At 40.6% G+C, this 25,427-nt stretch overlaps 2 protein-coding genes across 6 annotated transcripts in view; one reads left to right on the forward strand and one right to left on the reverse strand.

The window, feature by feature from the left end:
- Nucleotides 1–3,368: 3,368 nt before the first annotated feature.
- On the reverse strand, nucleotides 3,369–19,433 carry STRADB (STE20 related adaptor beta). 4 transcript variants are annotated; one of them, XM_044432009.1, is made up of 12 exons: nucleotides 19,236–19,433; nucleotides 17,392–17,448; nucleotides 16,250–16,330; nucleotides 13,914–14,016; nucleotides 12,828–12,949; nucleotides 12,133–12,241; nucleotides 11,420–11,543; nucleotides 10,358–10,529; nucleotides 7,871–7,975; nucleotides 7,026–7,252; nucleotides 5,180–5,222; nucleotides 3,369–4,726 (listed from the first exon to the last, which is right to left on the reverse strand). In XM_044432009.1, the coding sequence occupies exons 2-12, from the start codon at nucleotides 17,401–17,403 to the stop codon at nucleotides 4,574–4,576; spliced, it is 1,251 nt and encodes a 416-aa protein (XP_044287944.1). In that variant the 5' UTR covers nucleotides 17,404–17,448; nucleotides 19,236–19,433; the 3' UTR covers nucleotides 3,369–4,573. The 4 variants fall into 4 exon arrangements, with proteins under 4 accessions (XP_044287944.1, XP_044287945.1, XP_044287946.1 ...); XM_044432010.1 differs by lacking the exon at nucleotides 19,236–19,433 and adding an exon at nucleotides 19,140–19,226; XM_044432011.1 differs by lacking the exon at nucleotides 19,236–19,433 and adding an exon at nucleotides 19,103–19,121.
- Nucleotides 19,434–19,682: 249 nt separating this feature from the next.
- TRAK2 (trafficking kinesin protein 2) overlaps nucleotides 19,683–25,427 on the forward strand; it is a 42,662-nt gene continuing 36,917 nt past the window's right edge. For both annotated transcript variants that reach the window (XM_044431867.1, XM_044431868.1), the window contains exon 1: nucleotides 19,683–19,918. The gene's annotated coding sequence lies outside the window, so the exon portion shown is untranslated. The remainder of the gene's footprint in view (nucleotides 19,919–25,427) is intronic.

Consider the following 25,427-nt stretch of genomic DNA (forward strand, 5'->3'; position numbering starts at 1 on the left):
GGGTTAATTTCATCTCCTTCCCCTCCTGTATCTGCTAACATAGAAGCAAGGCCTAATTTGACTTCTAGATCTGAGTATGCTCTGCCTAACAGCTTGGAGACTCTGCTAGGGACTTTTTCCACCTTTGTCTGAGCCCTCAGTTCAGAAGGTTCAGATGCCACTTGTAAAGCTTCTACCATGGCTTCCTATGGGTAGGAAGTGGAAGCCTTCTTTTCCTTTATGCTTTCAAAAGGACTGTCCTACTTGTTTTATTCCCCATTTTATTTTTTCTGTTAACTCTCTTTCAAATGGGTTTCAGACTTTCTTTGAAGTTTTAATATTAATGCTGTCCCCATAAAACCACCTTCATTTCAGTCTTCTGGTAGTCCTGAAGGCACCCACTGGAAAACATTTTAAGCTAATGGCTACAACAGACCTATACTTGTTCTTGGGGAAAGTGGCGTTTCTAGTCCCTATAATGTCTGCTCATCTATCTAGTGAGCTCTTTGCTTCCAAGTAGACTCTCCATATATGATTTTCCATGAGATTATCCATCCAGATGCTTCTTTCCTGCTGAACATGGTGCTGGACCTTCACCTCAGTCAATGTATTTTCTTGCATGCTTTCTTCCCTTTACCTGCTCCACCAGGGGTCTTCAAACTTTTTCAACAGGGGGCCAGTTGAAAGGCAGCAGTGGTGGGTGCAGGCCAGCGAGGCAGGGGCGGGTGCGCACACAGCAAGGCAGCGGCGGCTTGCTCACTCAGATTTTTCTCTGAGAGTCCAAAACCTCTGAGGCAGGCCGGATAAATGGGCATGGCAGGCGGATCTGGTCTCGGGCCTTAGTCACTTTTGGAAGTGACTCAGCATATTTGCAATTGGGAATAGGCCCTTGCCTATTATAATGCAAAATTGGAGACATTTCAGAAATACCATGTTTCTCTGTCATGTGGCACAGAACAAGGGAATACCTTGTTTTCTTATCAAGTAGGGGGTCTCAGACTCAGTCCAAGTTCACTGCACACTTGGCTACATCAACTGCACTTGCTCAACATCTTTCTCTTGTCAGGTAGCTATGTGGTCAAAACCATGTAGTTTCATCTGGTGCTACAGGACAGGTAGCAGGGGAAAAGCAGAGTTGTTTTGGTCAAGCAGTCTTGTCATCTACTCTGTATTAAAGACACCAACCCATCTTTGGTAAGGGAGTTTGTCAGTTGCCCACATATGCAATGCCCAGAGCACAAAGAGGTTGCTTACCTTAACTGTAGTTAAAATGGCCACCTGTGCATTCACACCACCCACCATCTCCAAGGTAGCCACTGTATTAGTCACTGTATTGATTCCAGTATCAAATTTCTCTTGGTTTGGAGGACACAATAGGTGGTCTCAATGAAATGAAGAAGTCGGTGGGAACCTGCCAGTGACAAATTGAAGATCCCTGCCAAAAATTGCTCAGCTATAGAAACTTCCTGAATTTAGGCTCCCTGCAGACCCTGAGCCTTTATATCTGAATGCACAGATGACCACTGGAAGAACTACAAGTTACAGGTAAGCAACCTGTCTTTCCTATGGCATAAGCATGGGATCAACATTACCACTAGAGACCTTTCAAAATGAACAAAAATGTGTATTAATGGAAATTATTTACAAAAGAGAGTAAAATGTAACTCTTCTAATAATAAGTTGAGATTGCTTAAAACTTCTTAAGTATGGTTGCTCTCCTTTCCTATTCTAAGATTCCTCTAGCTAGGTAAAATCTGAATAGCTTCCAAAACTCTACCCCTCAAATAGGAACTGGTTTAGGGATTTCCCTAAGCTTCCTGACAAATAGGAATAAATGCTGTACACTGCTTCTAGTTCTTGTTTCTTTTAGCCTCTAAGAACTACTTGCTGATGCTACGTTTGGTCAGAAATTAAATAGAAACCTAAAATAAGTGTCTCCTGGTTTGTTTTGAAAAGTATGTTTGGGATATTACATTTTAATAGGGTTTACTGACCAATTTACTGAGTTTACTTTTAAAAGTAAATATAATGACTTTATGAACAGGTCAAATTATAAACAATAAGCCTGCATTATATTATGATCCTAAAGTAGGCCTCCCCAAGCTGGTGCCATCCAAATGTTTTGGACTACAATGTCCAGCACTTTTGACCAATGGCCATGTCATATGGGGCTGCTGGGAGCCAAAGTCCAGAATATCTAGATGGTCCAAGGTTGGAGAAGTCTGTCCTAAAAAGTGAGAAGTGCAGTAAAAAGTAAATATTACTTATTTTTCAATGTTCTCAAAATCTTTTTTTTCTTTCCATGGCTTCAAACTTTCCAGAATGTTTATATCTCTATTCTGCATTGTCTTCCCTACATAAATTGCACTGCTTTCCCCCCTACCACCAGCTGACAGGCACAAGGAAGGAAGGCTTGAAGTGATCCTAGCTCAAGGGAAAAAGATTTAAATTTTCTTCCTTGTGAGGAAAATGGAATAAGGTGTAAAAGGCATGGGGGAAGGACAAGGAAAGAAACTTACAGGCACATTTGGCCCCACCCCACAGCCCATGGCTGCACAGAACCCATGGGAGCAAAAAAGCTACCCTGTCGAATTGATAATGGGTTTGCAAAGCATTCTGAAAATGGAATTTCATGCAAGACTACTCAGAAATATGTCACAATAATTTCCAAATGACTTATTCCCAGGCAAGAGAGTATAGGCAAGCAAAATTTAGAAGTTGAACACAAGTTGTTAAAGTGGTCAATGAAAAGGTAAAAAAGTTAGAGTCCCTATGGATTTTACTCAACTTAGCCAGCAGCTAATAGAGGTGGTGCTCATCTCCATTTCTAAGGCTGTGAACCAGCACTGTTCCAAAACGATTCTGAGGTCATGTGGCCAGCAGGATGTCATGGAATGCTGTTACCTTCCCACTGAGAGGGTGCCTATTTATCTGCTCACATTACATGCTTTTGAACTGCTAGGTTGGCTAGGAGCTAGGGACTCACTCGGTCTGGCGGAAGCTGGGCTCAAACTGCTCGAGTGCTGGCCATTTCTGGCTGGCAGATCCAGCGTCACTAACCAACTGTACCACCGCTGCACCACCGCTTCCCTCTAAAAGGTAAGAGTTGGACTTAATTTTAGACTTGTCTTAAAATTCTTGTTTACTCTTCATGCTATCAAAATCCTTCATTTCTAATTAGTGTAACTGTAAGACTAAAATGGAGAAAAATAGTTAACCCTTTGAACATTAAACGTCTATATAAAATATTCATGTTATACAGAAAAAAGTGTGACAGTGTCAGGAATTGTAGAAATATGCCCGTTCAATATGCTGGGATATACTTTCAAGTATTATTCAGGATTGCAGTGTTAATCCACAAGCTAATAAAATAAAAATACCTCAACTAATTTTCTTTTAAACAAGAAGCACATTTTATTCCAGTTATATTGATCAGATTTAGGTTGGCAAAAGATGACTAATACATAGTTTTATTTCAGTAGTTTCCTAGTCAAAAGAACATCTACTTGTATCACATCTGATACAGCTTTGTGAAGCTACATACTTAAAAAAAAATAAGCTAACATCTATTTTACATGATCAAATTGAATGTACATTAATAAAATATAATTCTAAATATTTCAGTATTAAAACCCTCTCCCCCCAAATTATATGCTGTACAGAGAATAAGTTTGGTTAAGGTCATGCTTATTCAATCATTCACAGTACTAAGGTAACAAGAATTGAAAGCTTGTTTCCCATCAATCTGACCCTTTGTTTTCATTATTTTTGTCATGTGGACTTACCCTTTCTTCACAAGGAAAGGCACCTCAAGAAGTTCACAATACAAAACTTAAGGTCATTTACCTTTAGAATCTATTGCTTTCTAGAACAGTGTTTGCAGCAGTATACTTCTAATAGTCATGTATTATTGCCATTCATGTTTCAGTCTTTGAGGCCCAACAGATCTTATTCTTTGCCTCAGTTATGTAGATTATTTTCTCTGCAATCCATCTAATCCTCAAAGCCTATTTAAAGGCTAGGTAGATGTGAGCTCTGAGTAGCAACATTTCAAATACTATTAGAACTGTGGACTGGTAAGCAATGGCAATGGATTCATGCAGTGAAGGATCATAGCTCTCTCTTCCAGGCTATAGTGGTAGGTGAAGGACGCATGGTGGAAGAACCCTCAGGACTTAAGTGACAAGTCTGTACCGTGTCACTTTTTGTATGCAGGAAAAGACACTAGTGTATATATGCGATAAATATGTTAACAGATATACCAAAACAGAAAGAATTTCAGTTTAACACTGCAAAGGCTGTAATAACATACAGGTAACCATATGTCATTCCATGCAAGTGTTTTATCATAAAATAGGCCCTGTTATACTTAGTTTGCAGAAGTGGAGAGAAGATGTTTGGCAATTCAAGAAGGCAGGTTTACTGCATTCACCAGTAAGTATCACTTGGGAAGAAGCCTCCTCCCCATACAGCATCATCTGTACACACATTTAACGTGTTCAAGTATATCACAAATATTTGTATTTTAACAAAACAAAGCAGCAAATAAATCACATTTCTTTCAGACATATGTTAGAGGTAAGGCTTAGCATCTCTAGAATTCCCAATACATCTCTCTTGCATTTGGTAAAATACATCCAGACTTTCTCCACATGTCTGCTGAAGGTACTGCTGACATTTGTGATCGAATATGTTGGATGGCAGGAGGCAACAGTGAAAGTAATGAGCCCTTTGTTTGTTCTTTTACCTGAAAAAGGAGAACTTGGTGACACAAATAATAAACATGTACTGACAAATCTGTTGAAATAATTGTAGATTAATTCAGGTAGGATCATTATCTTACAACTGGTGGACAATGAAGAATCTGAAACTTGGGTGTGCTCCAGATATGCCTAGGTGTTAACTGCTTCACACTGGTTAACTAATGTTGAAATTACTGCCACCACAAAACCTCTTGTTCCACCGAAAGACTACTTCTGAAGGCGTATTACTGCTTCAAGGTACATCCCGCTTACACTACTCCTCTTAACACCAGTCAGCTCCAGATGCATCTGCTTGCCTGCAGACACACCTTAAGATTTTTCCCCTTAAGAATGAGCAGCTTGTGCTCCCAATGCATTACTTGTTTCCTAGACTGGTCTTTATCTTAAGCTACAATTACTGTATATATTGTATCCACTGAAATTTGTGACAAGCTTACCTGTTTGAAAAAAGCATGTGACAGTAGACCTCTCGCTGATGGCCTAGATCCCAGGAGGAAAACACAAAGCTTAGGTTTTTAACCTTTGCAAATGGAGTTAGCTGGTAATTACTTCCCCTCCTCTTGCAGCCTATTAGCAGGGTCAATTGATTAAAAAAAATCAAGTAAAATCGTTCCATTTAATTATACTCCCCAAATACACCTGTTAGAGTAATGTCATAATATTTTCAAAAACACATAAACTCCACAAAAATGTATTTTTTCATGCTTGTCATATGTGAAAAGTTTCAAAATCAGAACTTAGAATTACAGAATTTATTGAATTTATTCTGTGCCTTTTACTTACTGATGTGGTTTATCTGAATGCATTTGCACATTACCAAAACACCAGTACATATTATACCATTTAATATGTTACCACTCATATTTAGACAAAAACATAGTCCTTGAGATTTTCTTTTCATTCCCTATTTTAAAGACAGAACAGAGCAAAAATTGCTTCACAGATTGACTTTGATTGCCACCAATCAGTTTCAAATGCTGCTCCACCAAAGATCACAACACTCACACCACTGGGGTAGGACCCACAGTGGAAAAATGTTATAGAGGTAGAGTGATGGGAAGTTAGGGAGAATGGAATGTACTTCTCCACTCATCCAGTCCTCTCCATTCTTTGCATGTTCTGAACATAACTAACCTGGTAGAGGTAAGTTAATAAGAATAAGGTAGAGATATGGGAAGCATGTAAAGGCCGCCATCACTTTTTATCATCCCAATGAACTATATGCTCACAGGTTAGGAAGCCAGAGGGGTGGCAGGAGAGAATAAGGCTCTATTAAGCCTTAGCAGGATTTTCTGTGCATTAGCAAGATGATGGTATGTCCAGTGAATCATCCCCTTATCATCGCCAACGTAGGATAACTCTATGAATGAAATCCCTCCAGAACGTCCTATTCTTCTCAGCCCTGCTCAGTTCTTGTAAACTCAAGGCTGTGTTTTCCTTTGTGGAAACAATCCATCTCATGGTTGGTCGTCTTCTTCAATCTTCCCTAGCATTAGTGTCTTCTCCAGTGAATCCTGCCTTCTCATGATATGCCCCAAATATGAGAGCCTCAGTTTTGAGATTTTTGCTTCTGGGGAAAGTTCTGGCTTTATTTGATCTAAGATGCACCCATTAGTTTTTCTCAGTCCAGAGTATTTGCAGCAATTTCTTCCTGCCACCTTTCATCACTGTCCAGCTTTCACACCAATACAGAATGATCAGGAATACAACAGTGTGGATGATCCTGGCTTTGGTCTCCAGTGAAACATCCTTACTTTTGATGATCTTTTCTAATTCCTCCATTGCTGCCCTTCCAAGCCTGAGTCCTCATTTGTTGGCTGCAGTCTCCTTTGAACTGATGACTGAGCCAAGGCATGCAGTGGACCAGAACTTTTTTTATAATATCCTCACTGTACTTTATAATATCCTCACTGTGTCTATCTACTCTTTCATTTCAGCTGAGATTTTTGCAACCAAGTCTCACTTAGAACTAATAGGACCTGTGTGTATCATATGTTTCACTGTACCCCTACACAGTATGGCCACAGAATCTGGCTTCCTGAGAAATTTGAACTGCATTTAAAGAATAAATGCACCTTGCAATGGCTAAGAATCCCTCTTTCCCCAGCAATTCTGAAAAGTGCTAGAGAAAATACGTTCTCCTGTTATATACCTTTATATACTTTCAAGCATAGATAAAATTAGGTTTTGAAACCACTGTACAAAGTTATTTTTGTATCCATGCAAATGTATTTCAAATTTTAATCACTAACTTCTAAGTGTAGTTTACTGCAAAAGCATTACCTTTTTTCTGGATCCTGATGCAAACAGAGTTCTATCAAGTTATGGAAAGCAGGGGAGAAGGTCTTTGGTGGAGTCGCCAGTCTCTCACTTGTCATTGTGCGTGTCATGCTTTCACCAATTCCAGAGTCAATCCCTGATCGAGAATTTTTTATCCTGGATTCACCATGTGGAAATGTATTTATAGCCCAGGGATAATAAGATGGGCCTTTAAGCTTCTGCAGCAGCATCTGATAGAAAGATTAGGGTGATACAAAATTTCCCATGACTTCTTAGATCAATGCTAGTATCCTGGGCAGAACTGTTTTTTGTGGGGGAGAAACCTATGCAATGTGTCTATGTCTACTCTTTTCAGAACTGCTCATTGTCAGTGTAGCTAGTCTGGGATCATGTCACTAAGCTACGTTGCAAACTGAAGGCCAATAAAGCCAATGAACATTGAAGACAATGCCTCCTGGTCTGATTGTATAAATGATCCCAAAACAATAAGAATCATGCAGTGTACTTGATAACATCACTAAGGGCAAACAAAACCATACTTCTTGAATCATAATTTGTCAATGCTTTTGTACCACTTTGCAAAATCACTTTTTTGAAAAGAGCCAAAAGGAGAGGTGGATGCATTTTGATGTTGGCAAATACATTCTGATGTTGACAAATACATCATCATCAGTTCTTAAAATAAGTTTTAGGAACATCACGGGAGATAAACTCTGCTAGTATTATGTAGCCAGGTGTTTAAAGACACTACTGTAAACAGTTGCCTTTCTTTTCATGACAGTATTTCTGTAGTTAGTTCCTCAGAAGAAATGCATTTAATAAATATTTTAAAGCATTATGTGCTTTACCTGTGTACGAGGCATATCCTGAAAAGGTACGTGTCCATTTGCTAGTTCACAAGCTGTAATGCCCACACTATAAATGTCAGATTTCACATTATAGCCATACATATCCTATAAAAGAAAACACTGTCTTGATAAATTCAACAACTAATCTATCAATGTGTGTGAACTGAAAGAAACTGATGCACATACAAGCAGAAAGTGTTATTTGCAATTTAATTTTAATCAGCTTTTCTATAAGCTTTTGTCTGTGATTAAGATAAAATAGTTTACACAGCTAAATAAATATAGCTTATTGTCTCTGATGCATATATTTTTAAACTGTCTGCAAAACTGTACCCTTTTAGTATAATGTTGATTTTAATACACAAAGTTACTGTATCAAATTTTTTGTTGTATTCAACTGGCTCATAAGCTTTCATTTCTAAAAACAGCCCTTTACTGAAAGTTTGGACCAATAATCACATTTCCACTAAAATATCTGAAAGCAGGAGGAGAGGAAAAGGAAAACTATGTATTTACTATTATATAGTCTGACTCCACCCACTCCCTTTTATGGATCTGCATTTATTTCTCTTTCCCAAACATTCCAAGTAATTTGCATCAAAGAAAAAAATTAATACATTTGACAAAAAACATCAAAATACAATAGAACTTTCTGCTCTATTCCATATATCCCTCTAAGCCTTTGAAACAGATGGGAACAGCTCCATAAAGGGGGGGGGTGGATTAAGTGGATGTTGTTGCAACATGCCATCAGGTCATCTTGTGACCCTATGAATGAAAGCCCTCCACAGGATCCTTTCTAGTTCCTTCACTGTTGCTCTTCCAAATCCCAGCCTCCTTTGAATTTCTTGGTTGCAGGCTCCCTTTGCATTGGGCCAAGATATGCAAAACCTTTCACAATTTCAGTTTATTCATTGTTGACATGAAGGTTGTATAATTCTTCTGTAGTCATGATTTTGTTTTCTTAATATTTAAATGAAGTCCTGTTTTTGTCCTTTCTTCTTTCTTCCACCAGTGGCACTTCAACTACCCCCGCTGTTCAGTAGCTGCCCTTCAGGAGTTTCTCTGCTCCCATCATCATTACAGATATCTATTCTCTTCTGCTGATGTAATTAGTACTGCGAAGAAGGTCTGCTTAGTCTGCTGTCTAAGGCCATTACACCTTGGGGAATCTGGCTAGGAAACCAGCCTAGAGAGAGAGTCTGGCCTCCTGGGCTCCACATTACAGGAAGGATAAAGCCAGGTTAGAATCGGTGCAATGTAGGGCCACAAGGATGGTGGCTGGGTTGCAAAGAAGGACGTATGAGGTGACACTGAGGGAAATGGGTCGGTTGGCAACATACAGGTGCATGAGGGGGTGTCACACGGAGGTGGGTAGAGACCTGTGGTCCCCTGCAGAACACATTCTAATGGAGCAAAGGTCAGATAACCAAGGTTCAATTTGGATGCCAAGAATACTTCCTGACAATTAGGACCCCGAGGGTATGGAATGGGCTTTCATGGGAGGTGGTTGAAGCCCTATCAGTGAGGGTGTTCAAGGACAGGCTAGACATGCACATGGTGGGCATGTCATGAGTGAAGTGGGCTGGAGCCGGGGGTCAGACTAGATGGCCCAGGAGACCCCTTCTGACTTGCTCTGTCTCCATGTTTCCGATTGCTCTTGGCTTCTCTGATACTTTTGAACCCCATTACCATGCTAAGGTGTGCATCCGAGTAAGGAATTAAGTGCATACATTAAAAACAGAACCAACACTCAAGATCAAACACAACAGAGATACCATCTGCTCCATTAAATTAAATGTTTAATGAAAAATGCAAATCTTGTAACCTTGCTGGGGACAACAAATGGCTAGTTTTTCCTTGGCACCTTGAAATGTTCTTCCACTTCAAAGCAGCCTAAATATCTGCTACGTGTGGCATGGAAAAGGATGCCAGGGATGGAGCATCACATGACCACTAGCTGTGTCCCTCTTGCACACCATGTGTAGCAGCCATCTGGGCTGATGTGAGTGGTGCACATGAGGGATGCCGCATGCACAGCACATGGGCTTTGATTCCTGGCGAATGCCCCATAAACGCCGGGTCCACTCACTAGGAACTGCAGCACAGGGCCCCTGCAAAGTGGGCCAAATCTGGGAGCCAAGCCCAGGGAAACTGACAGATTCCCAGCCCCAAACATTCCTCACACATCCCTGGCCTCATGTAGAGTGCAATGGAATACTCTGAATTACATTAATTTTTTTAAATAATGTGAAGTGCATTCCTCTGAATTGTAGAACATTACAGAGTCACACAAAGCGTCAGATACCACGTTAAGAAATATCAAACTATAATAAAATTAAAAAGAGGAAGTAACAGAGTTTAAGGTTTCAAACTTAGTTTCTGTGCTTAAGAATTAAAATTCTTTTGAGCAGTTCTGATGCACAGTCTGTGCCAATGTGATAGAGCAGAACTGCACTGTCACAATGAAATACAGCTTATACTGACCTGCCTTAGCAGTTCGGGACTCAGCCAAGGAAGCATTGATGTACTGAACTCAGGGAAGTCATACACAGCTTTTAACAGATGCCCACTGCTGACTAAATTGTAAAGGTGGTTTAAGCCAGAGAGATAAACTAGACCATCCTCTGAAATCAGTATGTGGCTAGCTTTAACACTTCTGAAATACAAACAGTGACAGGATGAGAAGAGAGGACTCAAATAAAAATGAAAATTCTGACACACATCATATGGTATTTTTCATACAGCCTGGCACAACAGTTCCGATGCTGGCAACAATATTCTAAGCTGTGATCTGAAGAGATCTGTAGGGTACATGCATCCAGTTTTCCTGAATTTCCCCCCATTCCCTCCCAGTTACATTTATGCTTCACACTGCATTTGAGGACAGTTTTAAGAGGTTCCTGGGGGGCAGCAGTTACATGGTAAGGGAGCAAAGGCCTGAGGGCCTTCTGTAGTTCATCATGTTAGCCTTACAAATGGCCCCAAAGTTTCTGAGAGGACCCACAATATAAGTAACAACATTCAAATATGACATAAACAAATACAGCCTCCCAGGAAGTAGCATGCTTTTGATTTGCTTTAATCTATTTTAAAATGGCCTCCGAATTTTGACAGAAAGGTGAGGTATGTATCCTTATAAATAAGTGAACCCATCAGTCAGAAAAGTTTAAAGCCTTCTGAACTGAAATAGATGAAGAAATAACAGGATTTTACAAATTCTGGAATGCAAATCTGACATTTTCCTCAGAATGAATGGATTTTTAATCTGTTCAGTCTGTTGTGTAGACTGTCAGGCATTTTCATTCTATCATCTACTGACTGGCAGCATCAGATTATTTTTACCAGAATGTTGTTCTACTTATACTAGTTAATGCAAATAAGCGTAATTGTAGAAGTACTTATCATTAATGTGAATGAGTACAAATTCACCCAAAAGTGAAAAACTTGAATTTGCAGCTCAGGCTCATAGAAATCCAAACTCATTTGGATCCACTGCAGACTTCACCAACATCCCTACACTTCCCTGTAAACTTTTCTATAGATTACCTGTGGATGAAGCCATGTTGGTGCATATAGTTTAGCCCACTAATTGCTCCAAACAGGATATTTCTGATCAATGCTTCACTCATGCCTTCAGGGAAGTAAGTCCTCAAAAGATGACTGGCTGAACCTAGAAAAGGTGAACAAGACTTGCTTGACGGTCAAATTAAGACTTCTTTATAAAGTGAAACCAGATCTGCCCCAAGACATTTTCTGTCTATAATCAGAGAGGTGCAAATGAGTAAATAGTGTGTATCAGCACAGAGAGGCACCAATGATCTCCTTCCATGTTTCCAGGGATGCTCAGACAGAACTCATGGGCAGTAAAAGCAATGTATGATCAAAGCAGAGCTCAGCAAATTACAAAGGATCCTGAAAGTACAGTTCTTTGTATTGGACTGTTTCACTGTTGCCCCTAAAAATGTTGCCTGCAATTGTCTGTCTACTAAGGCCACACCTGTATGAAACCGCCTGTTACTAAACAATAGACTGTTTCTTTTTCTTTTCCACTGGTTATGGGACAAAAACTTTGAGAGGCTGCCACTGAAAAGTCCACACCATTCTTGGGAGCTTTTAAAAAATATAACCCCTCCCCAGTCTGTTCTTTAATTTTGATAGCTCAACCCATTATACTAACATAAGGTACACCCAAATTAGCCTGTGCAGATCCAATTCAATCTACATGTTTTTGTTTGGTATTTTGTAAATGGAATACTTACTATAAGCCATGAAGGGAGAAATAATCCAAAGCCAGCTTCCAACTGTAAACACTGCCCAAAGTGTCAAGATATTGGGGTGTCGAAAGGAGTGTGATAATACCACCTCATTCTAATGGAATGAAGAAATGTTTTAATAATGGAAAGCACAGTAATCACTCCTTATGCCTTTAGCCACAGACCATTAGTAAACTGAGGACAATGCCTAAATCAAAAACCTCAATAGAAAGATTTGTGGATTGCTGCTCTTTGACAGAATAGGCTGCTTGAGAAAAATATAGCAAGATTTAATCACAAGTTTCTGAACATTTTAGTGTACCTTAAATCGATCCTTTCCATTTTTCCTACACAAGTTTTTCTAGATATTTTAGACTGCAGAACTGCGGTTTGAGGTATACTTTTTCAAATATAAGCCATTTACATTGTATTTTTCCCTCATATGCAAATTTTCCCTGAGGCTGGCTACATTAGGAAACTAACAAGTATGTGTATTTCCATATGCAACTTTCTCAGCTCACTGAAAAGTGCAGGCAATATAGACAGGGTAAATTAGAAGCAAACAAACCAACTTTCTCAATGCATTTTTCACCCATCCCTAATCTAGAGTACCAATTCATGGAATTTTAAATAAAACCATGTTCCCCCTCATTATATGTCAATCCTATAACTATCTGGAATATATTAAACATCTGTTTTACTTGTAAAGCTTTCAAGCGTTCTTCAGAACATTTTTCCAGATCTGTAATCTTTACAGCCACCAGTGTTCCTGTAGGGATATGACGTGCGAGGTAGATCGAAGTTAAATTGTTGCTTCCCTTTCCTATTAGAAAAACAAGAGTGAACCAGTTTAGCAGCTTGGTAGCATAACTGAGTGATTCCTTCATCAGTTAGCATTTAAACAATCCTATATCCTAGAATTCTATGTAAAGCTTAGCAGATGAACAAACACCAGATGTGAGGCTGGACTTAATCAAACAGGTGCAAGTTTGAATTTTGCTTGACAAAACTTCAGAACTTTGGAAGACATTTTCTATTCCAGAAGCTAATGTAGCACAATATGAAGGGCAATCTTGAAACACAGTCTTAACCTTTTACTATGTCAAACCAAATGCCAAATGTTACACTATCTCCAAAACAGCAGCAAAAATCTTAATTATCTATAGTGAAGCACAGTATATAGTAGAGTAACAGACACTCAGCTTGCTGGATCATACTACTTTTGTATGTAAAAACACATAGAGTACAACACAGAGTTGGAAGGTCTGCATTCTTATAACATCTCAGTGCCACAGCTAGTAACCCTCAAAACAGCACAGGGCAACCATAGATAACTCCTGTCACTGTGAGAAAGCGACACGTTAGGATACTTGTGCAGCACTAGCACAGCATCATCTCCAGCTTCCTCACGTGGCATTGCATGGGACTGTGGGAAATACAAACTTGCAGTTTCCTCAGGTGAAAAGAATGACCTGGAGGACTTCTTGATCAACATAGAGAGACAGATTTGGACAGCACACTGCGGCAGCTTTGGGAATAGTCAGTCACCACTGACAGGACTGCAGTCCCCATGGAAGAAAAGCACACTGGGTACAAGTATGACAATCACAGGAAAAATAAGCAGCCAAATGTGGCTAAATGTTAAAGAAAAAGCAAGTAAGGAAGATCAAATATTACTCTTGCACATTTCGGAGCTATTGGCGGGGGACTCTAGATTTTCACCTCATGGAACAGTACCATCCAATTTGCTAAAAATCTCTCAATGAGCCAAGATCAGAACAATTCACCTATTTCCACCTGGAGGTCATAGTGGGATACATCAGAGGACCAATGCACTTGTTCGTCTCCTCTCTGGGTCGACTGGCCCCAACAAACAGCAGGTTCATCTGTCTAAACAGTAATATGATTTAGGCATTTACATTAAATGTATTAAAAATGAAACTAATAATGCACATTCACAGAAACCTCTTAAATCTACCTACATTCTTACCTGTACCTTTTTCAAAAGCGCTGCATATTCTTTTGTTTTGCCTGGCTTTGGTTGTCAAAGTTGATTTGTTAGGGACAGGGTTTATGTCCACTTTATTTAAATTTTAAACCACTGTTAAATGTTCATTAGGCAAGGTACACTTTCAGTCATTCAGTACAGGACAAAAGCCAAGTATGCAGTGCAAGAGCATTAAGTGTTTTTCTGCAATATTGCATTCGTGCAAACTATAATATAGTCCCTTTCCTCCCTGCTTGAACACAGAGCTGTAATAGGCATCTATGATGATGATTAGCTAGCTAACTGTGATGACCCCCCCCCACCCCCTCGCACCCAGCACAAAAGACCCATGCCTGCTGTTCTCCACAGTTGGGAAAGCAACCTTGGAGAAGGCTCTCCAAAATGCTTCAGCTAGATTGGAACCCCCCCCCCCCCCAAAAAAAAGCAAAGCGGGGCTGCAAGATGGAAAAGCAATGGAGCTTTTCCTCTGCATCGGAAGCCCCTAGCACCTAAGCTCAGAGGATTATGGGCATTGTAATAAAATTGCATGCAAAGGACAAAGTTCATCAGGACTTTTCTGCATGTGTAAACCTACCAATGCAGCAGAACAGTTTTCTTTGGCTTCTAACAATGTTCTGCATGAAATGATGCCTGGTAATTCTTTCATTGCTATTACATGAATAGTTGCAGTCATAACTATATACTGGATTATCAAAAGTTAGCAGCAACTAGTACTCAATGGAACATAAACTACATCATTTGTAAAGACTACTGCTTATGCAGGCTTTACACATCAAGCAAGAATAGTTAAATGTATCCAGTAGTCTGGTGCAAGGTGGTAGTCAGCTGCAGGGCTGGAGAAGTTATGAGAGGTTGTATAATTTAGACTGAGAAACATAAAATGTTTATTTCATCAGTGGGCATGACTGGTAATTAAAATTTATCCCTCTCATGCAATCTTTTTAAATGATACTATTTTCTTATTGTGTCAACATTCTTCAGGCTTGTGAAATTGGCTGTAATATTATAAATAGGACCTCACCCTACACAACATATGAGGAATAAGAATAAGGAAATAAAGAATGCAATTCCTACTATATCCGAGAACACTTTTCATTTCTAACAGCAATTCTATTTTATCCAGGTCTAGTTACAACAAAATATCCAGCTTGACTAGTTGTCTATCATGCATAAGGCTTAAAAAGTTTTTGTAGCTCCAAAAATGCCAATTCTAGAAGAATCATGCAGTTGGTTAAAATAACAAGAACATCTATATGATCTTAAAATAATAATGGAAAAAGGAGTGCCAGTTACTAAGCAAATGGGAGCACAATAGCTTGGAGCTTAAACTTATCACTTCATGGAAGTTCTGTATAGAAATTTAGCCCATACAGTCACAGAGTAAAAACTACAAATGTAAAACCAATCTTAATTTTTTGTAAAAGGCATAAATGATACATTTTAAAAACTCTTTTTACTATAGCATTAAAATCCGGAAAATGTATGTTTCACACACACACCTCCATAAACAATATAAAACCTAAAATGGAGAGAATTTATTACATATGCATGTAAGCCTCCCAGAGAGTGTTATGGAATGCACTCCCTAGAGAGGTTCGCCGGGCGCCAACACTTTATTCCTTTTGGCACCAGGCAAAACCGTTTTATTTTCCCATTATTTTAAGGTTTGATTAGATTTTAATGTGGATTTTATTTTATTGGAATTATTCACATGCTGTGCTTCCTTTTATTCTGTTCTTAAGACCATCCCAAGACTTTAGTAGTTGAACGATATATAACAGCTTTAAATAAATAATCAGGCAGCATATAAATCAAATAAACAAACGATGCAAACTATGTGGTGGTTGAGTTCCACACTTCTTCTTCACCACAATGGTAGAAGGGAAAGATTCCCATGCTGCATGCACAGAGTTTCTACCTGGCCTAATCAGTAAGGGATGCTCTGTAGCGGATGGGAGCCAGGGGCTCTGGATCAATTCATATACAACCACCTGAGTCCTTATTGTCACCGCCATAAAATAACTAATAGAGAATTGGCTCTTATTCATTATCCCAACAGAGAACAAATGCTCATAAAGGTCAAGTTATAATATATATATATATATATTTTTTTACCAAATCCTGACTCCTGCTGCCTTCAGATTGCTTTTCTGCTCCAATGGATTCAACTTCTGTCCGTAGAAGGCAGGAACAGTCCTAAAAAGTATTACACTGGTAAGTGCACCATATATCATAGTTTATATCCTCACTCATCAATAATGATAAATAGAACCTTGACACACAGTTACAAAGAGTGAACATCGCCATGCCTGCTAATCCAAATGGGAAGGGTCCACAATTTCTAAAGGAGCTACTGGACGATTAGCATCATTATGAAAAATCATGACCAAGTATGTTCTCTCTCAACTAAACGCAGCTCTTCTTCAAAGAAATATTAACACAGAATATACAGACTACAGCTTTTTCTGTAGGCCTTCAGTGTGCAATGGCGCCACCATTTATGTTTTTGATCTTGAACCACCATATTGATATACAGACCAAAAAGGTGTAAATGTACAGGTCTGAAAGTAGAACCACTACTTTTGGCATGTTGCCCTCTCTTACAACCCAAGGAAGATTTTACCACCTAAGCAGGAGCGAGAGTAGGTCCAATCCACAGACCCAGGGATTTGCAGCTCTTTCTGTATAGATGTCTGTTAATTTTGTCATCACAATAGTGTGGTGACAAAATTAAAAAATGTAACAGAAATCTGTATCACTTAAAATTCTTAAGCCTTCTGCATTTGATGCCCTCCAGATGATTCCCATCAGTGCCCGATGACATGGCCAATAGTCAGGAATCATAAGGTTTGTAGCCCAAAACATTTGAGGACAAGAGAATGGAGAAAGGAGAACATGAGTGCCTTCTTTTTGCTGCAACACTATTGAAAAACAGGAGATTTCCACTTTCTCTTTGTAGTTTTAAGACATCTAGCCAAATGTAAAAGAAACCTGAAGTAGTCAAAGGAAAGCTATTTTCTTTCATTGATCTGGTTCACACATTATGAGCAGCAAGGATTAAACACAGTTAATCAAGACTTACAGGAACAAACGGATGGGCAGCAGCATACTCGGTCCAGCAACTCGTGCATTAAACAACCCATAGGTTGTCATTACAAGCAAACCAGAACACAATGTTTTAAAAACACAAACAAAACAGATGTCTACCTAAAACCTATTGCATGTGGCTAGTTAGCAAAGAACAAATATCTGCTTACCAAACAAGACATGGAACTGCCTTAGTGCATAGAAAATGTCATGCAAACCCATCTACCCTGAAATAAAATATTAAAAATTATTTTAAATTGCATTCAGCCCTAAATCCCAAACATCAAATATGCAAAGATGCCACTCCAACCCACACACTTACAAGACTCAGCTTCCTATTATGTCTGACATAGGATCCTACCCTGATCAGCTTTACAATTCTTCCTGACACACCATATATTAATAACCTTTAGGTTATGAGGCAGCACAGAAATGAAAATAAATAAATAAAATTACACCAGAAATAATAAATCCATAACCTTGAAGGAACTGTGGTAAGAAGAGCTATTATATGCATATTTAATCAGAAATCCTATTGTTTCCTGGAAATTGTTGCCCTATAAGCATACTTAAAACTATACACTGAGAAGTGCAGCTACTGAAAAAACAGCATTTATCACATCGAATACAATGTATGCAATGGACTAAACTCAGGAAAGTCCAGTTGTGTCAGACTACAGCACTTCTGGCTGCTTTCATCACACACAAACATATATCTATAGACCAGGGGTGTGCAACTTGAGGTCCTCCAGAGGTTTTGGCCCATAACTCAGGTGGCTCCTTATTATGATGTAGCTGAGTAACCATGCTGGCTAGGATTGATGGGAAATGTAGTACGCAAAAACACATGGAGGTTCCACACTCAGAAAGGTGGTGCAACTCTTTCTGAACGGATGTCTATTTAAATTATAATGAAGAGACAAACTAAAAAAATATAATGGCTGTAGCACCTCAAAGGTATATAAGCCTTTCCAATTTGGTACCTGCCACATGACTGGGGCTACAACTCCCATCAGCTACCATCAGAATTACTGATAATCAGGAATGGCAAGAGTTGACAGGAGTTGAAATCTAAACTTTTGGGTGGCAAAAGAATGGAGAAGGAAGGATATGAGTGCCATCTTTCTGCTGCAGCAAATAAAAACGCTTACAACAACTATGTAAACATTCAAAAACATTCACAGTTCATTTTTTTTACAAAGTGAAAAGGCAAATAAATGGTCTCCCTGAAAATGGGCGCGGGAGGGGAGGGAAGAAGTCTGAAATCGGCATTCAAATCATCGATCGGTAAATGCATCGGTAAGTTAAGGAAATCAGAATTTAATCCAAAGGAGAAAGAATTTTTGAAAGTCCTGTTTAAAACATTGAATTGTACGTACCCTAAATTTATCAACTCAGCTAACTCTGTCGCAAGCAAACACGCATAGGATAAGGCTGCACATGCGATAAAGAAGCACTGCATACTCATAGCTATCTTAACTTTCAGAAATACTAATGATAGCCACGCATAAATCAAGACGTTCTCTCCGGTGTACCCCGCCTCCCGCGCAGCTCCGCTATGCACGGAAACGGGGCACTTTAAGCCGTCTCCAATCTCCCCCAGCCCAGCCCAGCCCAGCCCAGCCCAGCCTCCAAGCCTTGTCAGCACGCAAGAGTTAAAGCGGTGTCAGGAGTAGCTGAAGTCACCCTCCACAGCAAGAGACAAGTGGCGATTTGCATGAGCAACTTTCTATTTTTTCCACCCTTCAGGCGCCTGCACTGTTAACTGGCCTCCCCTTGCACGACTTCACACGTGCGTACACACAGGCACGTTTGCCTTCACGCTGCACTGCCTCCTCTCCTTCACGCGCCAACGGAGCTCGCGAATGCTTCACCAGTTACCTGGAAGTAAGTCCCCCTGAACTCAAGCGGGACTTACTTCTGAGTAGGCACGCCGAGGACGGCGCGCTCGACCCCTCCCTCGCATGCACCATCGTCCGGGCGGGCTCGGCTCCCCCGCCCTCCCGTCTCTCACCGCAGCGGCGGCGACCGTGGGAGGGGCCAGCGCCCCCAAGGCCGCGGAGGAGCCCCGCGAGCCCCGAGTGAACGTCGGCCGGTGCCCGAAGAGCGGCAGCGCGAGGGCCTCCTCCTCTTCCCGCACAGCTGGCCGCACCCCCGTCTACTGCCCTGCCCCGCCTCGGTCGCGGCAACCCAAGCGCCCCATCCACGACTCCGGCGAGCCTCCCGCTTCAAACCCCGCCCCGCAGAGTAGCTGAGAGGGAGGCTGGCCAGGCGAGCGGGCGCGCCCCCCACGGGAGGACTACGAGTCCCACGATGCAACGCGGCCAGTCTGTGCACGACGGGGTTTTCCAAGCGGGGGTTGGGGGTAGAGAAAAGAGAGCCTGTCCCCGCCTCGCTGTTGCACGACGGGAAAGATAGTTAGAAAAAGAAGAAGGGCTAGCGAGCGATTGAGGTCTATTGAGGGGGAGGGGCGGCGGTCTCGTACCCTTTTCGGGCGCCATCTTGCGACCCCGTGCGGCTATCTCCACCTCCTCTCCCGTCCCCTCCCCTGCCCGTATCCGCCCACGTTGCTTCTTCATTCCAGCCGGTGCACCGAAAGAGGGAGCTGAGGAGAGGCTGTTGCAATAGGAGCGACCCGTAGCTTGAGTGCAGGAGGCGGGAAGGGTCGGAGCGGAAAAGAGGCAAACCGTGGACCTGGTAAGAGGCGAACGGGGGCGACCCTGTGATTCCTCATTCCCTCGCTTTCAGCTCCCGCCCATTGCTGTCTCCTTCCTGCCACCATCTCTCTCCTCCATTTCGTCTGAGCCTCTTCAGGCAGTTTCCTCTCTTTCCGCCTCCACAATTAGGCAGCCCGGTGCTGGGAGTATTGCCTCGGAAACGACTGCCAGGAATTCAGTCGTGCCTTGTCCTGGAGAAGCATGCACAGAATTGCATCCTCGCTCTTCCCTCCTTCCCACAAATGTTGACAGCCCCAGTACTCCTTTGAACTCTCTCACGCCCTCTTCCCCTCCTCTCTCTTCGTTGATATCATACCAGAAATTTGCTTCTTTTGAGCAGGCTGTCCTCTCTCGCTTGCTGCAGTGAGAAATTTCCAAAATTAAAAGGCGAAACTCAGAAAAGCCAAAAAATAAAAAAATGAGGAAAGGATATGCAGTATGCCCTTATCTGGACCAACTGTGATTCTCCCACATGGTTAAGGGATGCCTCTGCACATAGAAGAATACGGAGCGGTATTTGATGTTGATTTGCTTGTCACGGAAGTCCTGCCCAGCTAGTCACTGATTAGACAGTTCCCACTTGTTTCTCTCCTTCCCTCTTAATGAAAATAAAAGGTTCTTTCTCTTTTCTGGGTGACATCAGTGGGATTTGTAGTCAAGTGATGAGGCTGAATCAGTATGAATCCAAGAACAATGTATGCCTGATTCCGTTGCCTGTTGAGCAATGAAGACTGAGAGTAGCAATGGTTTTAACATTTTTCACCTGTGGACTCCTTTTTGAAAATGGCATCTGACCTGCCTTTGTTTTACATGTAAATGCTTTTATAACACATAACAACTAAGTTGATGATTCTTGCAAAAGAGAACTGATATTGGTTCTTTCTGTATTGGCTTTTTTTTGTGCTCAGCTTTATCAACTGATAAAGAGGATTCTAGATTTATTTTGCTTTATAAGGTATAACATATGGAAATACCAGTTCAATTATTTGAACTTTTGAAGTGCTCTTTTTATGCATCTTTCAGTAACAAAACTGTCCTTCCAGTTTGACCTTGGTGATTCATGCCTGAAACTGTTCAGAAGGCATACAAATATTGGCAGCTATGACAGGATCTGAGTGTGTATGTCTTGAGTCTAACTTTTAAACTTGCTTGTCTATGAAACCTGTTCTTGGCATGCACTATACTGTGCCATAAAGTTTTGTGCTTTTTTTAAAAAAAAATATGTTATATATTAGGTCAACATGGATGTTTTGCTGTGGACCAGCAAGGAATTTTGATGCACAATTGTTCAATGCTAGTAGCAACAACATGAGTCTTCTTCCCCACCTCCTGCCAAATTATTCTGCTGAAATGTATAATATTTAGGATAACTGGATTTGTAGGTGAAAGAACTAGGAGAATTTTAAGTCCAGATTCCAAAATACCCAATGAATCTTCCACAAATATATCCAAACATTAGACAAGCATAGATGAGCAATGTGCAAAAGGAGAAGGGACTCTATTTCTTTTTCAGTTCATGCTTCAGTTCATATAGTCTCCCATGCATGTCTATAAGTAATTCCCACTGAACTTAATGGAAAAGTGTGCATAGGGCTGTGCTAAACAAATTAAATTTAAATGGTTAATCCTCACTGATAGCCTGTGGCTTTACAGTGGGGAAGAAATTACTCATGATTATCAGTGCTTCTTTCAAAGGGCAACCTGTAGACTGTAAAGTCACCTTCAATTCCAGATAAAGCTGACATATGACATATAACTTAAAAATAATATTAATTTATTTTTACTATAACAGTTTTCATACATAGTTGTTCTACTAGGAATGCTTGCTGGTGTGTGTGTATATAAACAAAGCAATACTTTTTCACAGTCAAACTGCACATCTTAAGTTTTTGTTACTCTTCTGTTAAACAAATTGGTTATAGTATTTTAAGATCAGAGCCTAGTTTTGCTTTGCCTCCATTACCAACACTGTTGCCTACCTCATTCGTTCATTTTCTGTCATGGAAAAAGATTTTGTCAATGCTAAATTATCTCTTACTGTTGAACTAACATTGGTATATATCACCACTTGTATTAGCAGTGCTTCCATATTCTGAATTATCCCATATACTGTTCATTTCTTTATTTACTAATCTTGACTTTAGAAGCTAAATAATATTATTATTCTTTATTCAAACTTGTTATTTGTTTAGTACTTTAGCAGGTCTGTGCGCGTTTTGCCAAATACAAGCTTCATAGTTGGCATCTGTCAGGAGTACATCTCATCCCTGTTCCCTTTCCAGCTGATCAAAGTGAAAACCTTCTAAAATACATTCCTTGATTAAACTAGGTTTGCTTTGTAGTACAGAAAGAGTAATAGTAAAGTTGTTAGCATTTACCAATGTAGTGATCGCTCTGATTGGTGGAGTTAGCTTTTGCCCATGGTAGGAGCAGATTCCCAAATGAACGCCCCTCCTCATTTTTTTTCCTCCAAAGGAGGCTGGCTGAATCTTTAGAGCTTGTGGGCTAGACTGCGGGAATGCTAGACATTACTTATGTTGTGCTTTGGACCCTTCCCTCTTTTCCTTCCGTTTATCAAACTCAAGGTGAGCCCTTTGAAGTGCAATTCTTTATTGAAACTTAACAGATTGCAAAACAATGTGAACTCTTAACAAGCCACCTGCTAAAGTCGAGGGAGAAGTAGCTGCCCATGTAAAGAGTAGAATCCAAACTGAAAACTTCCCCTCAGTCCCTCCCTTTCAGTAAAACTGACTTCCCCCTCTTTGGCTTCTGCTGCTTGATCGCTAGATAGCAGGAATGTCAGACGACCTTTAACTGGGCAGCACACTTCTCCAGTTACCATCATACTGAGTCAAAGACTGGGTTTTGCATCTGCTTTCCAGCCCCCCCCCCCCCCAACCAGAGGCAGTCTGGTTCTCAGCAGCTGCTTGGCTAATCTTGCTTGTTAACCTTGGCATTTCAGTAACACATTCCAACCTCTCTGCTTCTTCATTGAGCTTGCCTTCAGAACCTGAGCTTTCAGGCTTGGAATGCTTATTTTGAGAGATGGACCCAATCCCTTGGGTATCTCATTCATCCTTTCAAGAACATTTGAAGACAGATCAAGCTTGGGTCTTGACATTGACATTAGTGTAATCACTTCATATACAACTGACAGTGCCATTTGCACAGTGAGTGAGCAGTTAAGGGGACTGCTGAAGTGTATATAGCAGAGAAAGTAAGTACTGTAATCATGATAGATTCTGAGGGATGTGTTTAAGGGCATATCAGTCTTCTAAACAAACAAGTACATGTTTGCTTAGAAATACCTCATTGCTTTCGGTTGAACATTCTCCCCAAGTAGGTGTGTATAAGACTGCAGGCTTATATCCAAGTTGGGGAATATTATTCAACCCTGTGAATTCTCTAGCATGGGTCAAGGGTCTGTTCCATCCCCCATTCTATTTAACATCTGTATGAAACTGTTGAGTAGAGTCATCTGGAGTTTTGATGTGTATTGCCATCCTGAAACTTTTGTAATAGGATGGGATAGAAAAGCTATAAATAAGCAAGCAAACTCATGGCATGCAGCTCTGCTTCTCCTTTTCATCATCAATAGGTGAAGCTGTGGGTGTTCTAAACTAGCGTCTCGCTGTGTTCAACCTGTTCTAGATGGGGTTGCACTCCCCGTGATGGAATAAGTGGGACCCATCAGTCCAACACAGAACAGTTCTGGCCTGCTTGCATTGGCTCTGTGCTGCTGGGCCCAATACAAGGTGCTGCTTTTAACATATAAAACCTTACCTGGCTTGGGACCACAATATTTGATCGAGCACCTCTCCCACCTGCAATCTACCTGGCATGTGGGGCCTTCCTCCAAGTGCCACCTGCAAGAGAGGCTCAGAGGGTGGCAACAAAAGGGGAAGGCTTTCTGTGTGGTGGCGCCTCATCTATGGAATGACCTCCCCACTGCTGCCTGCTTAGTGCCACTTTTGTCATCTTTTCAGTACCAGTTAATGACAGCCCTTTACGCCAAGGCTTCAAAATATATTTTTGCTTATTCAGGGGCTTGAGGGGATAACCCATCCCAGGTGCTTTTCTTATACAGGACATTTTTCATTGTATGCTTTTAGGTGTTTTTAACTTACATTTCTTTGGATAAGACTTTATTTTTATTCTATGATTGTATGTACTGTTGTCAAGTGCCCAGAGGGCTTTGGCTATTGTGCAGTATAGAAATGAAATATAATAATATCCATTGTTAGTCAAACTTAAATCCCATTCATTTCAATGGATGTGTTCTGAGTAGGACTAATATTGGCTACAACTCAATCTCTTCACCCACCCAAAACAAGACCATTTCTTTAAAAGTCTCATTGTATTGCTTGCATTACTGATTGACATCAGTCCAAGCTGAAGGCAAAATAATAAAAACCAAGCAGGTGGTGTTAGTACTGTAAACTTAGTAAATATTGAAAGGTTCGATATAGGATTGATAAGACTGTAAGAAAAAGAAGCTTAAAGTTTCAGGTAGAAATACATCCAAATGATTTCTTATTTAACAGGTTGTACTCAGATTGTCGGAATGCTTAGATGCTTAAAAGTCTTTCAAAAGTGGCATACATAACAGAATGTTCACTGTTTGAAACCAGATGTGCTTATGTGGCATATAATTTATTAAATGTCTCTCTTTGTATTTAATTATTTATTGATTTATGTCCTGCCTTTTTCCTACAAAGGGCTCAAGGCAGCTTACATCATTCTCCTTCTCCATCTTATCCCCACAACAACATCCCTGTGAGGTAGGTTGGGCTGAGTCTGTGACTGGCCCAAAGTCACCCAGTTGGCTCCATGGCCGAGCGGGGACTCGAACCTGGATCGCCCGAGTCCCAGTCCCATGCTCTAACCACTACACCGCACTGGCTCTTTGTTGTGGTTTTATTGTTGCTGTTTAAATAGTTCTGATAATCTTACAACAGCAACCCTTAGCAATGATTCATACCAGGTGTTTATAGCCCAATCATGAGAAAATAACAAGGATCAAACACTTCTGACTGTAAAGCTTATATAGAATGATCCTTGACTAGTTAAGGTCAACAACCAGCAGGTGGTTCACAGAGTTGCTAGTTAAAAATAGGGTGGGGACAGGTCCCATATATGTTAACCTGAGTTCAGTGGCAGAAAGGTGAGGCCTACATGAAATAAATATATGCCAGTTTCTTTCTAAATGCTCATATGGAAGTGGAAGTGTACTGAGCCAATAATTGGGACAAGCTAGATCAGCATACTTTTTTTTGCTTTCACTCAGCCTTCCCCAACCTGGTGCCCTCTATATATTATGCACTACAACTCCTAGCATGGCTGTCCATTAGCTATGCTGGCTAGGGTTGATGGGTGTTGAAATTCCAAATCCCTGGAGAGCATCTGATCAAGGAAGGCTGGTTTAAGGACTCCTTTTCTTTGGCAGTGCTGTAAGTATTGCCAATATTGTAAAGCATCGTCTCTACACT

This window comes from Varanus komodoensis, unplaced genomic scaffold, assembly GCF_004798865.1.
Source record: "Varanus komodoensis strain SLA01 unplaced genomic scaffold, ASM479886v1 scaffold23, whole genome shotgun sequence".
Classification (NCBI taxonomy): domain Eukaryota; kingdom Metazoa; phylum Chordata; class Lepidosauria; order Squamata; family Varanidae; genus Varanus; species Varanus komodoensis.

Excerpts from the sequence above, each read along its gene's own strand:
- STRADB (XM_044432009.1), bottom strand. Across the intron at positions 10,530-11,419 it reads CAACATGGCTTCATCCACAG|AAGTGTTAAAGCTAGCCACA; the intron begins GTAATCTATAGA and ends TTTGTATTTCAG. Across the intron at positions 5,223-7,025 it reads CATCAGGATCCAGAAAAAAG|GCCATCAGCGAGAGGTCTAC; the intron begins GTAATGCTTTTG and ends CCTGGGATCTAG.